Source organism: Barbatula barbatula, assembly GCF_947034865.1.
Source record: "Barbatula barbatula genome assembly, chromosome: 5".
NCBI classification, from domain to species: Eukaryota; Metazoa; Chordata; class Actinopteri; order Cypriniformes; family Nemacheilidae; genus Barbatula; species Barbatula barbatula.
The window spans coordinates 819172-835541 of record NC_136769.1 but is presented as its reverse complement, the minus strand read 5'-3'; the positions used below and the strand labels follow the sequence as shown (position 1 = coordinate 835541).

The following is a 16370-nucleotide window of genomic DNA, read 5'->3' as shown; positions in this document are numbered from 1 at the left end:
CCGTCCAGCCTTTTGCAAATTTGTGGTATTTCAGTCTCTTAAGACCCCGGCTTGTAACATAGGCCTCAGGTTATTTTCTGAAAATAAATTATAATATTTGCATGTAATTAAAATGTTTATACTAGTTATAGTATTAAGCAAAAATGAATTAAATCAATAAGGAAGTTGACAGACTAAATCTATTAGATGGTGTGTGACCTAACGTGCACTTGCAGAATCACAAGTACTGAAGCAAAATTACCAATCAACAATCTTCAGTCACATTTATGATGGGACTGTGTTTGAAGACCCAAACCCGTTTGTTACACTGCAGCTCTGGCCAGGACAGCATAATGAAATGATCTTTGGGCAATTGATAGGAATTCAAATTGCGTCAAGCTGCGTCGGCAAAGCAAAACCTCAAGCTCAGGGGGCTGTACTGGCAAGAGTTTTCTACTGCATAAAAGCTATAGTTTATCTAAGCATTTTACCTAATGAAAGAATTCACTGCAACACTGGTTTATGCATGTGGCGTGTCTGTTAGTGTGTGCACGCGTGCGTGTTTGTCTGGCACTTGGCGGGTCCAGAAATCCCCCCCCCCCGTCCATATCGGACACAGGCGTAAGCCTGCTTATTTCATCAGCGTATGACATCAGTACGCTGATCATCTGCGCAACGTTGCTTGAAGTCAAACACACCTAAAATTATCGGGCATCAAAGAGTGCAGAACAATACTCTACTTTCAGCCAGTCTCCTCTCATTGTTCCAAGGTTACCAGAGCAGGTAGGACGCAGTTCAAGGTTACTAGAGCGAGCAGGACGCAGTCCATGCCCAGACCTGACAAAAGCTGTGATGATAGAGCTAAAAAATTTAAGCCGCTATTAGATTATTAATGATAATCTTGAATCAAAATTGTATTTTATTTTATTTTGCCTTGTTGTACAGCACTGTCGAGCTTGTGCAGAGGCTGCAGCTCTTGCCAGAGGAGAACTGGAATCCCCTGGTTAGGCCTGGTTTCGATCTGAGGTTTTTTTTCTTCTCCAATGGAGTTTTGGGTTCCTCGCCACCGTTTTCATACTGTTTTGCACTGTTTGCCTGGCGGGGGGGGGGGGGGGGGGCTGCTAGAATTTAATAGTGTTTTTTAATTAACACTGCGTATAGTAATTTATAGTGTGTCTGATATTTGACCTGTGTTTTGACTCGCATTACCTCATATGTTTTGCTTATAGTCAATGATTTCTTGTACAGCTGCTTTGTAACAATGAAAATTGTAAAAGCACTATATAAATAAAGCTGACTTGACTAAAAATATAACAGTCCAGAAGTCAACAAAGTACTTAAAAAACATGAATGAAATCGCCCCTTAGACCCTCATTCACTATTCCCTAAATTAGTTCACTAATGTAGTCCAGTTTAAAGAGCAGGTGAAAACGAGTGAGTAAATTCTGACACTCGGTGCTCTTGATATGCTGCGGGCGCCATCTTCGACTGAGACGCAGGAATTCATTCAGCACGAGCATCACGATATAAGGCAAGCAGCTAGCATACATCAGTTGTACACTCGTTAATATGATGCATCATAGGATTGAATGAGTGCACTGAATAATGTCCACTATGAATTTGTACACCACTTAAAGTGGATGTCTCCTCAATTAGTGCACTATATTAGGGTAGGCCTAAAGGGGGCTATTTCGGACACAGCCTTACAGAACCAACAGCAACAGAGAGCAACCAACCAGAGAAATACAACACAACAATGATCAATTCAAATAAACAAAACAACAGACACATCATTTACATGCAGGCTATCTTTAAAGAAAACTATCGAAACAAACACACTGAAATGACTGAAAAACACTTCTAAGTAGCTTTTTCAAATTCACCCGCCTGCTTTAAATATCCGCCATCTAAAGGTCTCTTCAGATGCGCCTGATTCAAAATGCTCAGAATAATTAAATGATCACATCACAATCCTCGTATGTCTACAGAAGAGAGATCTCACCACATCTATACACATTTTCTATGAGTTTGAATTGAGTGTAACACACACCAGAGCTACACACCCTCCAAAAAACACACATCATCACATAGTTTGATGATCCTTCAGCTGACTTTACTGTATAGAGCTTAATAGACAACTTCAAACACCTCAAGAATATGAATCATAAAGAAAAAATAACAAGAGTATATGAAAAATTATTAGCAACTTTATTGATCATTTAATTTAAAACATTGATCTCAATTTATGGTTTTGTAAGTGTACACATTTTTACTGATCTTGATACCACAGCAGCTAAAAGCCCATACGGTTATACTGATGAAACATCTTGATGAATTAACAGCAAATTTATTTTGAGAACTCTGCCACACTGAAGGCATGTTCATTGACACTCTCCAGTGTGAATTCTCATGTGCTCATCTAGCATTAGTTTGCGTTTGAAACAGTTTCCACAGTGAGGACACGTGTATGAACGCTCTCCAGTGTGAACTCTCATGTGATCCTTAAGCGTTGTTTTGCGTTTGAAACCTTTTCCACACTGAGGACATGTGTATGGTCGCTCTCCAGTGTGAATTCTCATGTGATCCTTAAGTGTTGTTTTGTGTTTGAAACTCTTTCCACAGTGAGTACACGTGTATGGACGCTCTCCAGTGTGAATTCTCATGTGATCCTTAAGCGTTGATTTCTGTATGAAACTCTTTCCACACTGAGTACATGTGTATGGACGCTCTCCAGTGTGAATTCTAATGTGCCTCTCAAGCATTGATTTGAGGTTGAAACCTTTTCCACACTGAGGACACGGGTATGGTCGCTCTCCAGTGTGAATTCCCATGTGCTCCTTAAGCGTTGTTTTGCGTTTGAAACCCTTTCCACACTGATGACAAGCATATGGACGCTCTCCAGTGTGAATTCTCATGTGATCCTTAAGTGTTGATTTCTGTATGAAACTCTTTCCACACTGAGTACATGTGTGCGGTCGTTCTTCAGTGTGAATTCTCATGTGATCCTTAAGAGTTGATTTCTGTCTGAAACTCTTTCCACACTGAGTACATGTGTATGGACGCTCTCCAGTGTGAACTCTAATGTGCTCCTCAAGTGTTGATCTCTGTTTGAAACTCTTTCCACACTGAGGACACTCATATTGGTGCTCTTCATTGTCAGTTTTCATGTGTTCCTCAAGTTTCCACACTGAGAACAGGTGAAAGTCTCGCCTGCTTCTGTATTTGAACAAAACGGTTAAAATACTTGTTAGGACCGATAATATCCAAATTGGGCATGTTTTAAGAACTACTGACTTCCAACTAAAATAGGCTAAACAGTAAAACAAATTTGGCTAACTTTAGCGAATAGCCATGTCACTATAAATCACATCTACAGATCGCTTGAAGGGGTCTTTAAAGATATAGAAAGGATAAAGCATAAGACCACGATTCAGTATGAACCCTTAAAACCATTTTAACAGCTAAAATGACCTGAAAACATTACATTTTGTTATTATATTACCTCTGCTTTGTTAGCGCAGCTTCTGTGCTGTTGCTGATATTACCGTAAACACAATGATAGTGCCGCATACTACTCTTCCGCTGACATTTTGATATTACCGTAATTATACACGCGCATTTTCACTTATCCGCAGTCAATTTCAAATCCAATATCATTTATAAACCATAATACAAAATAAATTGACCACAGTGCTGAACAGAAAGTTCACACAAAGTGCAAAAAAACATACCACTTAGCTTAAATCCTTAGTTTACATCATTTCAAAGTTCACAACGTTTATTGATATATGATAAGGCACTTCAAAAACGCGTTGTTACGGCTGTCAGACGACAATCTGTCGGACTACAAGTAAATATTTGATTGGTTTAATGTTATTTTAACTCTTATAGCCGAATTTAATTGAAGCAGCAGAGACAGAAGCGATTGGTCCTGTCAGATGCAGTTTTGCTGCGCGCGCTGTTCTGTTGAGCCAAACGCGGGAGGCGCGTGCTGTTATGTTCCCATTCATCAAAATCGACACATACATACACTGTATATATCATGCATATCAGGCGTTAAGTAATTAAAACAAGCTAATTTTCATACATTTGATGCAAGGCGTTGCAGATGAACAGGTCAAACATCTAATTTGTGTTTTTGTAATTTTGAAAAAGAAGAACTAACAAGACTAACAAGTTAGTCAATGTATAGCAAAACTGAACACTATGAAGTGTCCTGCCTTTAAGGGTCAAGAATAAAAACATGATTACCTTGTGTTTATGGTGTAATAACTTTTACGTTGGAAAAAACTCATTATCTTTGACATACTGTACATTATTGTGGCTGCTCTATGCCCCGCCTTTCTAAAATGCTTGGATTTTGACAAAACTCATTGCAAAGTGCGGCGTGCTCTGATTTGCCAGTTGTCCATTGGGTTGTGATTGGCTGAATAACTCAAGCGTGTGTGGCGGAAATGTTACGCCTCCGGACGAGACCGATTAGCCGACATTTGCAAAAGCAGTACAGTCATAACAGCCGTGTCAAGTTAAATAATGACATGATCAGATGAATGTATGAGAAGTGCCCTTTATTCCTTTTGAGCCTGGGTGGTATAACCATTAATGCATATAACACTATTTTCCAGATTTCTTTTTTACCACTTTTTATACTGATTGAGAGAGGAAATGGCCTTTCATACTGTCATATGGTGAATGGATATTGTAGAAAAATGCCACACTAGTATTGTATAGGTTAGCAAGTCCCACAAAATGATGGTGTTTATAAAGAGGTGTCACTCACGACGAAGGGAAGGAATCAAGATACATGACAGTTGCAGTCAAAATACAGAACCTTTTAATTGTGCAAATTTCGCAAACAACTTGTAACTACACAATGTAAACAATCACCTTCCCCTGTTATAACTGCAAAGTTGTGACTACATTAAAAACTGAATAGTACGCAAAGGTAACTTGCATACATAATATTTAAGCCAATAAATAGAGAAAAAGCGCTTAAAATTAACTTTTTCCTTGGTTGCACCATATATATGGGTAGCACTGGTGCTCCCAACTTCAACAGAATGTGCACCCACACAAACATTAATACTATCTGTCTGAATAGTTGAATACAAAACACTTTTACCATTAAAACATGCATGTGATGTCTGCTGTGTTTACATAGTCACAATGGCTTCATGATTTCCTGAAATCATATTTTAAATCATGAAACGGCATCTTAAATTAGAGATGTGAGAGGAAATCAGTCATAGCATACAGAAAAACAGGTAAACCTTGAAACACATCATGTTATATGCTTATATTGAGCAGGTATGAGGGGAACACGATCGCTTTTTGAAGATGTCTGCGGGAATTTCTTGCATTATTAAAGCTAGACTTTTGGGAATTACTTAAATTATGCCGAGCCGATATATATATTTGTAATTAAACTCCTGTATGGATTATCTTAGTTGCGTCTCAGACTCTGATATATCCTTACAATGTTTCTGTACAATATATATCAACATATGTAACCATTAAAATATAAATTCAAAGTCTGGGCAAAGCTTTTAGAGACATTATGGTGATTATTTAAAAACAATAACCTAAATTATGTATCTGTAATTCTACGCATTATACTGGTCTTGAAACCACGGGTTACAGCAAAAAACATCTTGATGAGTAATTTACATTACTTCTACAATTTATGTTGAAAACTCTTTCCACACTGAAGATCATGTTCATGGACACTCTCCAGTGTGAATTCTCATGTGGACCTCAAAATCTGATTTCTGTTCGAAACTCTTCCTTCCACACTGAGTACACGTGTATCGGCGAGCTCCAGTGTGTCCTCTCACATGGTCCTCAAGATTTGATTTGTGTTTGAAACTCTTTCCACACTGTGGACATGTGTATGGACGCTCTTCAGTGTGAATTTTCATGTGCTTCTCAAGCGCTGATTTCTGTCTGAAACTCTTTCCACACTCAGGACACGTGTATGGACGCTCTTCAGTGTGAATTCTAATGTGCACCTCAAGATTTGATCTCTGTTTAAAACTCTTTTCACACTGAGGACATTTGTATGGTCGTTCTTCACTGTGAATTCTAATGTGCTCATCAAGATTTGATTTGCGGTTGAAACTCTTCTCACACTGAGGACAAGCATAGGGTCGCTCTCCAGTGTGAATTCTCATGTGCTCCTTATGCGTTGATTTGTGTTTAAAACTCTTCTCACACTGAGGACACGTGTATGGACGCTCTCCAGTGTGAATTCTCATGTGATCCTTTAGCGTTGATTTGTGTTTAAAACTCTTTCCACACTGAGGACACGTGTATGGACGTTCTTCACTGTGAATTCTAATGTGCTCCTCAAACGTTGATTTATGTTTGAAACTCTTTCCACATTGAGGACACGTGTATGGCCGTTCTTCAGTGTGAATTCTAATGTGCACCTCAAGATTTGATTTCTGTTTAAAACTCTTTCCACACTGAGGACATGTGAATGGACGATCTTCACTGTGAATTTTCATGTGCTCTTCAAGCGTTGATTTGCGTTTGAAACTCTTTTCACACTGAGTACATGTGTATGGACGCTCTCCAGTGTGAATTCTAATGTGCTCCTCAAGTGTTGATTTCTGTTTGAAACTCTTTCCACACTGAGAGCAGGTGAAAGGCTTGTCTGTTTCTGCTCTTTGTTTCCTTTTTGGAAAGAAAATCTTGTTCTTCTGCAAACTACTAGAAGACATTTCTAGCTTCACAAGATTCTGAGGTTTCTGATAGTGCTGTTGCTCATCAACTTCATAGGTGGCTTCACCGAACACCAGGTATGGTGGAACAGTCCTTCCTAAATAAATGACATGTTCACATTAACAACTCAAAATATTTGAACAAAACGGTTAAAATATTAATTAGGACAGATGATATGCAAATTAGGCCACAGGGTCTGAGTTTTCGTTCAACTCTTAGTAAGATGAATCTCACCCTGCATCCCAATTTGCATACTTGTCTTAAATAGTAGACGTTAGTGTTGGCCGATATTCTCTATTGTCATCGCCAGCCTGTGGTTTGCCAACACACGATGGTATTGGGGGCGGGACCATTACGCATTTATCTACGAGTAGATGGATTTGTGGACCAAAACAGAAGCTTGTGTGTCTAGAAAATACTCATGTGTGACTGCAATTAGCATTCGATCAGTTAGTTCAGTGCAGTTGGCAACATTGTGACTTCCCACCACAACCTTCTAAAAGAGAGAACGTAAACTATTGCTGCAATACAGATTGCTTGAAAAAATCTTTAAAGATATAACTGAAAAACATACAATGATTAATTCTCAATCCTAACAGTTAGAATATCCTGAAAACATGACATTTTGTGACGCTATTACCTCAAACACTGCAGGGTAAAAAGTCCGCTTTGTTCTTCTTCTGGTTTCATGGCGGGTTGCGCGAACCAAATTAAAGGTTGAAACACCGCCACCTGCTGTGATGGAGTGTTTCCTTAGATTCTATGTATACTGTTCCACACTGCATTCACTAATCTACTTGCATCATACAAAATATAATTTCAGGAAAATTCCATGAATTCTATTTGATTAAGTTCTTATTTCATAAACATCCTTTCTGTATCATATGTAGGACGTGGTTGTTAGCGTAGCTTCTCTGTTGTTGCTGATATTACCGTAAACACCGAGATAGAGTCGCATACTCTTCGTTGACATATTACCGTAATGATAGTTATACACGGGTTCTCACTTAAATTTACTTATAAAGCACATAATAAGAAAAAATAAATTGACCACGGGGATGTACAAAAATTTCAAACAATGGGCAAAAAATCTCTGAATACATTTTGGTGCATCAATTTAAAAAACAACAACTAAAAACATTCCTCCATTCATTATGACAATGTTACAACATACACACTTTCCAACAAACTGAACACTGTTTTTTAGATTAAAATACTATTTCCTCATTGCCTGTTTATAAAACTAATTTTAGGATCATTACTTTCCATCACGCTACTTAAAATCAGTAGATGTAACTGTCATATCAAATTTTAATATCGCGCATTGGGTAAATGTACTACTAGAACATATATCTAATATATATTCCTAAAGTCTTCAACATGGTCATGTGTTGTGTTTCTTTATTGTGAATTTAATTTAAAACAATGATCTCATTTATGTCTTTGTAATTGTATACATTTTTACTGGTCTTGATACAACGATTTACAGCAAAAACATCTCGATGAGTAAATCAACAGCAAATCTACAATTTATGGTGAAAATTATTTCAATAATGAAATCATGTTCATGGACACTCTACAGTGTTGATTCATGTGAACCTCAAAATCTGATTTCAGATTTTTCACACTAAGGCCACACTAGATGCCTATGGTCGCTCTCCAGTGTGAATTCTCACGTGATGCTCAAGTGTTGATTTGCGGTAGAAACTCTTTTCACACTGAGGACAAACGTATGGTAGCTCTCCAGTGTGATTTCTCACATGGTCATCAAGCGTTGATTTGCGGTTGAAACTCTTTCCACACTGTGGACATGTGTATGGACGCTCTTCACTGTGAATTCTCATGTGCTCATCAAGCGTTGATTTCTGTGTAAAACTCTTCCCACACTGAGGACATGTGTATGGACGCTCTCCAGTGTGAATTCTCACATGGTCCTTAAGCGTTGATTTGCGATTGAAACTCTTTTCACACTGAGGACACGTGTATGGACGCTCTTCACTGTGAATTTTCATGTGCTCATGAAGTGTTGATTTGCGTTTGAAACTCCGTCCACACTGAGTACACTCGTATGGACGCTCTCCAGTGTGAATTCTAATGTGCTTCTCAAGCGTTGATTTGCGTTTGAAACTCTTGCCACACTGAGGACACGTGTATGGACGCTCTCCAGTGTGAACTCTCATGTGTCTCTGAAGAAGACATTTGTATTTGAAACTCTTTCCACACTGAGAGCAGGTGAAAGGCTCGTCTGCTACTGTTATTTGTTTCCTTTTTGGAGAGAAAATCTTGTTTACAGGATTCTGAGGTTTCTGACACTGATGTTTCTCCTCAACTTCATTCATGGCTTCAATGAACATCAGGTAAGGTGGAACAGACCTTCCAAAATAATTAATTTGCAAATTAACAACTCTTAACAAAATATTTGAACAAAACAAATATGAAGTAGAGATAATATGCTAATTGGAGCACAGGGTCTGAATTTTCCGGTTTACAGGGATATTTCAGACAAGCAACTACATTTCCCCATGTTTGACTCACCCTCATGGCATCCTGACTGAATATGGCTTTCATCTTGAAAAAAAGGCTGCGTGTTCTCACCGGAACTTACTGCGTCATTTGCTGGGAAAACAAGCCTCAGGGATAACAGAAGCTAGACATTATCTAGAAATTTATCTTAAACATCAAGCATCGATTCACTTCAGAAGACCTTTGTTGAGACCAAGGATCCGTGTCAAGACGTTCTTTGATCGATGGATGCACTTTTAGGAGCTTCAGAAAATTGGCCCCCACTCCTATTCTTCCAATTGGAAGTAAAACAATATGTGGTAATATAACTCCGGCTGAATTACTTTCAAGAAGAAAGTCATAATCAGCATATTCAAATAAGTCAAGATGGGACACAACATGAGTTGCACGGCTGCAGATCGAGCTTTCAAAAGTGTTAATGCATTAAAGTAACTAAAATATTCTACAAAGTAGGACAAATATAACTTTAGCGATTATAAATCACGTCAACAGATCGCTTGAAGAGGTCTTTAAAGATAGATAAAACAGAAAAACATACGACCATGATTCAGTCTCAACCGTGACATTTAAAATAACAAGAAAACGTGATATTTTGTTCTGATATTACCTCAAACATTGCAGTGGAAAATATCCGATTTCCTCTTCTTCTCATTCTTCTTCCTTCTATTGTTTAATGGCTCAAATTAAGAGGCGCATTACCGCCATCGGCTTTTGTTAGCGCTGCTTATGTGTTGTTGCGGATGTTACCGTAAACACAGTGATAGTGACGCGTACTCTTCCGTTGACATGATATTACCGTAATAATACTTATACTCGCGCATCATACTTGTCCAATTCCAATTCTAAAAGTATTAATCAACCACATAGTTTAGGTTACATGTATGCACACCGCGGTCAAGCCAGCCGCAGTTCGAAAATACACGGTCAAGCCAGCCGCCGTTTAGATTAATTATGCGCCCATACTTCGTAAACTACGGTACTTTCTAGAAACACCGCTTTAAAAGCTTTATTTAAATGCGGATCGTCTGTGTGTCTCCTCAATATTATATATTGCGTTTTACGTTTAGAATATGTCGTTTTTGTAGTAATTTATGTATTTTTTCGGAATGTTTGCATTATAATTTCTGTAGGCTAAAGTAGGCCTACTTTATTGTAAAAACAATTTGTTCAAAACAAGTTTAGTGGTTTTAATACACGATTTCTAATAAGTTTCACAAACGGATGGTCTCTTCCTGTTGGGGGCATCCCACACTATGTGCACACCATATATGGTCTCATTTTACTGAAGCATTTGGGAGAAATGGTCATTTTTTCACTTTAAATGCCTATAGAAACTTGATTTCTAATAAGTTTCACAAACGGATGGTCGGATCCTGTAGGGGGCATCCCACACTATATGCACACCATATATGGACTCATTTTACTGTAGCATTTGAGAGAAATTGTCATTTTTCCACTTTAAATGCCTATAGAAACATGATTCCTAATAAGTTTCACAAACGGATGGTCGGATCCTGTAGGGGGCATCCCACACTATATGCACACCATATATGGACTCATTTTACTGTAGCATTTGAGAGAAATTGTCATTTTTCCACTTTAAATGCCTATAGAAACATGATTCCTAATAAGTTTCACAAACGGATGGTCTCTTCCTGTAGGGGGCATCCCACAGTATATGCACACCATATATGGACTCATTTTACTGTAGCATTTGAGAGAAATGGTCATTTTTCCACTTTAAATGCCTATAGAAACATGATTTCCAATAAGTTTCACAAACGGATGGTCGGATCCTGCAGGGGGCATCCCACAGTATATGCACACAATATATGGCCTCATTTTACTGTAGCATTTGAGAGAAATTGTAATTTTTCCACTTTAAATGCCTATAGAAATATGATTTCTAATAAGTTTCGCAAGCGGATGGTCGGATCCTGTAGGGGGAATCCCACACTATATGCACACCATATATGGACTTATTATACTGTAGCATTTGGGAGAAATTGTCATTTTTCCAATTTAAATGCCTATAGAAACATGATTTCCAATAAGTTTCACAAACGGATGGTCTCTTCCTGTAGGGGGCATCCCACACTATATGCACACCATATATGGACTCATTTTACTGTAGCATTTCAGAGAAATTGTCATTTTTCCACTTTAAATGCCTATAGAAAGATGATTTCTAATAAGTTTCGCAAGCGGATGTTCGGATCCTGTAGGGGGCATCCCACAGTATATGCACACAATATATGGCCTCATTTTACTGTAGCATTTGAGAGAAATTGTAATTTTTTTCATTTTAAATGCCTATAGAAACATGATTCCTAATAAGTTTCACAAACGGATGGTCTCTTCCTGTAGGGGGCATCCCACACTATATACACACCATATATGGACTCATTTTACTGTAGCATTTGGGAGAAATTGTCATTTTTCCACTTTAAATGCCTATAGAAACATGATTTCCAATAAGTTTCACAAACGGATGGTCGGATCCTGTAGGGGGCATCCCACACTATATGCACACCATATATGGCCTCATTTTACTGTAGCATTTGGGAGAAATTGTCATTTTTCCACTTTAAATGCCTATAGAAACATGATTTCCAATAAGTTTCACAAACGGATGGTCGGACTCTGTAGGGGGCATCCCACAGTATATGCACACCATATATGGACTCATTTTACTGTAGCATTTGAGAGAAATTGCAATTTTTCCACTTTAAATGCCTATAGAAACATGATTTCCAATAAGTTTCACAAACGGATGGTCGGACTCTGTAGGGGGCATCCCACAGTATATGCACACCATATATGGACTCATTTTACTGTAGCATTTGAGAGAAATTGCAATTTTTCCACTTTAAATGCCTATAGAAACATGATTTCTAATAAGTTTGACAAACGGATGGTCTCTTCCTGTAGGGGGCATCCCACAGTATATGCACACCATATATGGACTAATTTTACTGTAGCATTTGAGAGAAATTGTAATTTTTCCACTTTAAATACCTATAGAAACATGATTTCTAATAAGTTTCACAAACGGATGGTCGGATCCTGTAGGGGGCATCCCACAGTATATGCACACCATATATGGACTCATTTTACTGTAGCATTTGAGAGAAATTGTAATTTTTCCATTTTAAATGCCTATAGAAACATGATTCCTAATAAGTTTCACAAACGGATGGTCGGATCCTGTAGGGGGCATCCCACAGTATATGCACACCATATATGGACTCATTTTACTGTAGCATTTGGGAGAAATGGCGATTTTCTCAATTTAAATGCCTATAGAAACGTGATTTCTAATAAGTTTCACAAACAGATGGTCTCTTCCTGTAGGGGGCATCCCATACTATATGCACACAATATATGAAGTCATTTTACTGTAGCATTCGGGGGAAATTGTAATTTATCCTATTTAAATGCCTATAGAAACTTGATTTCTAATAAGTTTCACAAACGGATGGTCGGTTCCTGTAGGGGGCATTCCACACTATATGCACAAATAATTATTATTGTGACTTTTTTTCGGCCCGTAACTAGTCGTAACAAATCGTCTGGCTTATTGAGGAATGGTGAGCTATGACCTTTATAAGCGATCAGGCGTTGGGGGTATGATAGGGGGGCAAAAACTCGCCCCAAAAATCCCATTGACTTAACTTTACGACAAATTTCAGCGGGTCGTAGCTCCGAGCGAGAATTTCGTTGAGATACATGCTGGTAACGACATTTGAAGAGGCTGGCAGGCCCTGTAAGAACATACCTCACAATGGGGTGTAAGTTGCACCCCTGGGGCGTAGGAGCACCCCCAAAAAGCCCCACTGACTATAATGGATGCCCATATAAGGAGTTAAAATGTCCCGCATGATATAACTTAGCAGTACCAGGCAACGAATCAGCATCCCAGGAACTTCAAAAAGATATGAAGCCACGCCCATAGCAACCATTTACATGGACTTAGCAACCGATCCTATAGACTTCCATTATAAATGGCCCACATTGATATCTTGTCCACACAGTGTCGTAGAGACAAGGGGTGGTCTCATTTGACTCAGGCATTCAATTAATCTGTCACAGGATCATTGTGAAGCTTTTAATCCACGCCCATTGCAACCAAATAGGTTTACTTATTTTACAAGATGTATATCTCTGCATCAGAACATCGTAGAGACATGGGAGTTGGTTCATTTCACTTATACCTCAGAGTTTTAAAAAAAAAATTTTAATGCCAAGCCACGCAACCGTTAGGGCCAATAGCAAAACCTTCATCTTTGCATCAGAACATCGTAGAGACATGGGGGTTGGCTGTTTCACTAGTGGTTTGAAGGGTCATCCCCCTAGCCCAACACCAGCATTTTGCCACATTAGCACCACTTTACAATTTCTTCAGAGAATGTACCTTTCAATTTATAATTAATGTGTCTATAACTTTTGAAGCAGAAAAATGACAATTTTGGCCATCCGTTTTTGAAACTTATTAGAAATCATGTTTCTATAGGCATTTAAATTGGGGAAATCGCCATTTCTCCCAAATGCTACAGTAAAATGAGTCCATATATGGTGTGCATATACGGTGGGATGCCCCCTACAGGAAGAGACCATCCGTTTGTGAAACTTATTAGAAATCATGTTTCTATAGGCATTTAAATTGGGGAAATCGCCATTTCTCCCAAATGCTACAGTAAAATGAGTCCATATATGGTGTGCATATACTGTGGGATGCCCCCTACAGGATCCGACCATCCGTTTGTGAAGCTTATTGGAAATCATGTTTCTATAGGCATTTAAAGTGGAAAAATGACAATTTCTCCCAAATGCTACAGTAGAATGAGTCCATATATGGTGTGCATATACTGTGGGATGCCCCCTACAGGATCCGACCATCCGCTTGCGAAACTTATAAGAAATCATCTTTCTATAGGCATTTAAAGTGGAAAAATGACAATTTCTCTCAAATGCTACAGTAAAATGAGTCCATATATGGTGTGCATATAGTGTGGGATGCCCCCTACAGGATCCGACCATCCGTTTGTGAAACTTATTAGAAATCATGTTTCTATAGGCATTTAAAGTGAAAAAAATACAATTTCTCTCAAATGCTACAGTAAAATGAGTCCATATATGGTGTGCATATACTGTGGGATGCCCCCTACAGAGTCCGACCATCCGTTTGTAAAACTTATTAGAAATCATGTTTCTATAGGCATTTAAATTGGGGAAATCGCCATTTCTCCCAAATGCTACAGTAAAATGAGTCCATATATGGTGTGCATATACGGTGGGATGCCCCCTACAGGAAGAGACCATCCGTTTGTGAAACTTATTAGAAATCATGTTTCTATAGGCATTTAAATTGGGGAAATCGCCATTTCTCCCAAATGCTACAGTAAAATGAGTCCATATATGGTGTGCATATACTGTGGGATGCCCCCTACAGGATCCGACCATCCGTTTGTGAAGCTTATTGGAAATCATGTTTCTATAGGCATTTAAAGTGGAAAAATGACAATTTCTCCCAAATGCTACAGTAGAATGAGTCCATATATGGTGTGCATATACTGTGGGATGCCCCCTACAGGATCCGACCATCCGCTTGCGAAACTTATAAGAAATCATCTTTCTATAGGCATTTAAAGTGGAAAAATGACAATTTCTCTCAAATGCTACAGTAAAATGAGTCCATATATGGTGTGCATATAGTGTGGGATGCCCCCTACAGGATCCGACCATCCGTTTGTGAAACTTATTAGAAATCATGTTTCTATAGGCATTTAAAGTGAAAAAAATACAATTTCTCTCAAATGCTACAGTAAAATGAGTCCATATATGGTGTGCATATACTGTGGGATGCCCCCTACAGAGTCCGACCATCCGTTTGTAAAACTTATTAGAAATCAAGTTTCTATAGGCATTTAAAGTGAAAAAATGACCATTTCTCCCAAATGCTTCAGTAAAATGAGACCATATATGGTGTGCACATAGTGTGGGATGCCCCCAACAGGAAGAGACCATCCGTTTGTGAAACTTATTAGAAATCGTGTATTAAAACCACTAAACTTGTTTTGAACACATTGTTTTTACAATAAAGTAGGCCTACTTTAGCCTACAGAAATTATAATGCAAACATTCCGAAAAAATACATAAATTACTACAAAAACGACATATTCTAAACGTAAAACGCAATATATAATATTGAGGAGACACACAGACGATCCGCATTTAAATAAAGCTTTTAAAGCGGTGTTTCTAGAAAGTACCGTAGTTTACGAAGTATGGGCGCATAATGAATCTAAACGGCGGCTGGCTTGACCGTGTATTTTCGAACTGCGGCTGGCTTGACCGCGGTGTTATAAATGTATCTCCCTCTGTTAGACGGAGCAACTCACATTCGACAGCCTTTCCGGCTTAAATGTGCCTGTGGGTCGGACTCTGTAGCCTACTTGCCATGAAGATGCATTTTAGTAGATCTTTCAATCAAAAAGACAAAATAAGTGCACACAATTTACATATAAACATACAGAGAGAAGCGTTTTTTCAGCTCTGACAGCCGCGAAACACACTGTAAAGTGCGTGTTAGAAATCTAAAAATAGAGAGAAAACATTCTGCTTGCCTTTTACGTTTTTCGTTATTAAACCAAACTTCAGCCAAAGTTTAAATCCTGACTCTTTTCCTCTCGTTTACACATTATGTCCGCAGGCAGTCTTTTGTGGCTGTTAAATGCATTCGACCACAAGAGCGTCTACTTTCCTGTCAGGCCCAGAACTGGCATCGAATTATATATAAATAAATCCTAGGATTTCTGATTAGAGGTATAAATTATAATTCACAATACAAATACAAAACAATGTAATGAGATTAAATTAATTCTAAAAGAATGCAGATTAAATAAATTATCAAATATAATGAAAATGTTGAAAACATAATTTAATTCTGATAACAAAAATCACTGATGCTGATTATTGCCCTTGATGTTGTAATCTTGATTATTACTTTCAGATATTAGAATACAGGAACACTTTTTACATTCTGAAAAACAAGCTGAGAAGCATTTATGAATTATTTTATTGCTGTATCAATTCTGTAAGGAACATAAAAATCAGTTATTCAAAGACGAAATATATATAAAACA

At 38.2% G+C, this 16370-nt stretch overlaps 2 protein-coding genes and 1 long non-coding RNA gene across 3 annotated transcripts; all 3 read right to left on the bottom strand.

The window, feature by feature from the left end:
- Positions 1–1724: 1724 nt before the first annotated feature.
- On the bottom strand, positions 1725–3536 carry LOC306893757 (uncharacterized protein). Its single transcript, XM_079455784.1, has 2 exons — positions 3482–3536; positions 1725–3195 (listed from the first exon to the last, which is right to left on the bottom strand). Exon 2 carries the CDS (start codon positions 3144–3146, stop codon positions 2361–2363), a length of 786 nt encoding a protein of 261 aa, XP_079311910.1. The 5' UTR covers positions 3147–3195; positions 3482–3536; the 3' UTR covers positions 1725–2360.
- A 995-nt stretch (positions 3537–4531) lies between these two features.
- Positions 4532–7441, bottom strand: LOC306894843 (uncharacterized protein). The gene is made up of 2 exons (XM_079457680.1): positions 7343–7441; positions 4532–6799 (listed from the first exon to the last, which is right to left on the bottom strand). The coding sequence occupies exon 2, from the start codon at positions 6699–6701 to the stop codon at positions 5697–5699; it is 1005 nt and encodes a 334-aa protein (XP_079313806.1). The 5' UTR covers positions 6702–6799; positions 7343–7441; the 3' UTR covers positions 4532–5696.
- Positions 7442–8087: 646 nt separating this feature from the next.
- LOC306893630 lies at positions 8088–9967 on the bottom strand. Its single transcript, XR_013786601.1, has 3 exons — positions 9833–9967; positions 9238–9491; positions 8088–9075 (listed from the first exon to the last, which is right to left on the bottom strand). It is a non-coding gene; the product is annotated as an uncharacterized lncRNA (long non-coding RNA).
- Between the last annotated feature and the right edge of the window lie 6403 nt (positions 9968–16370).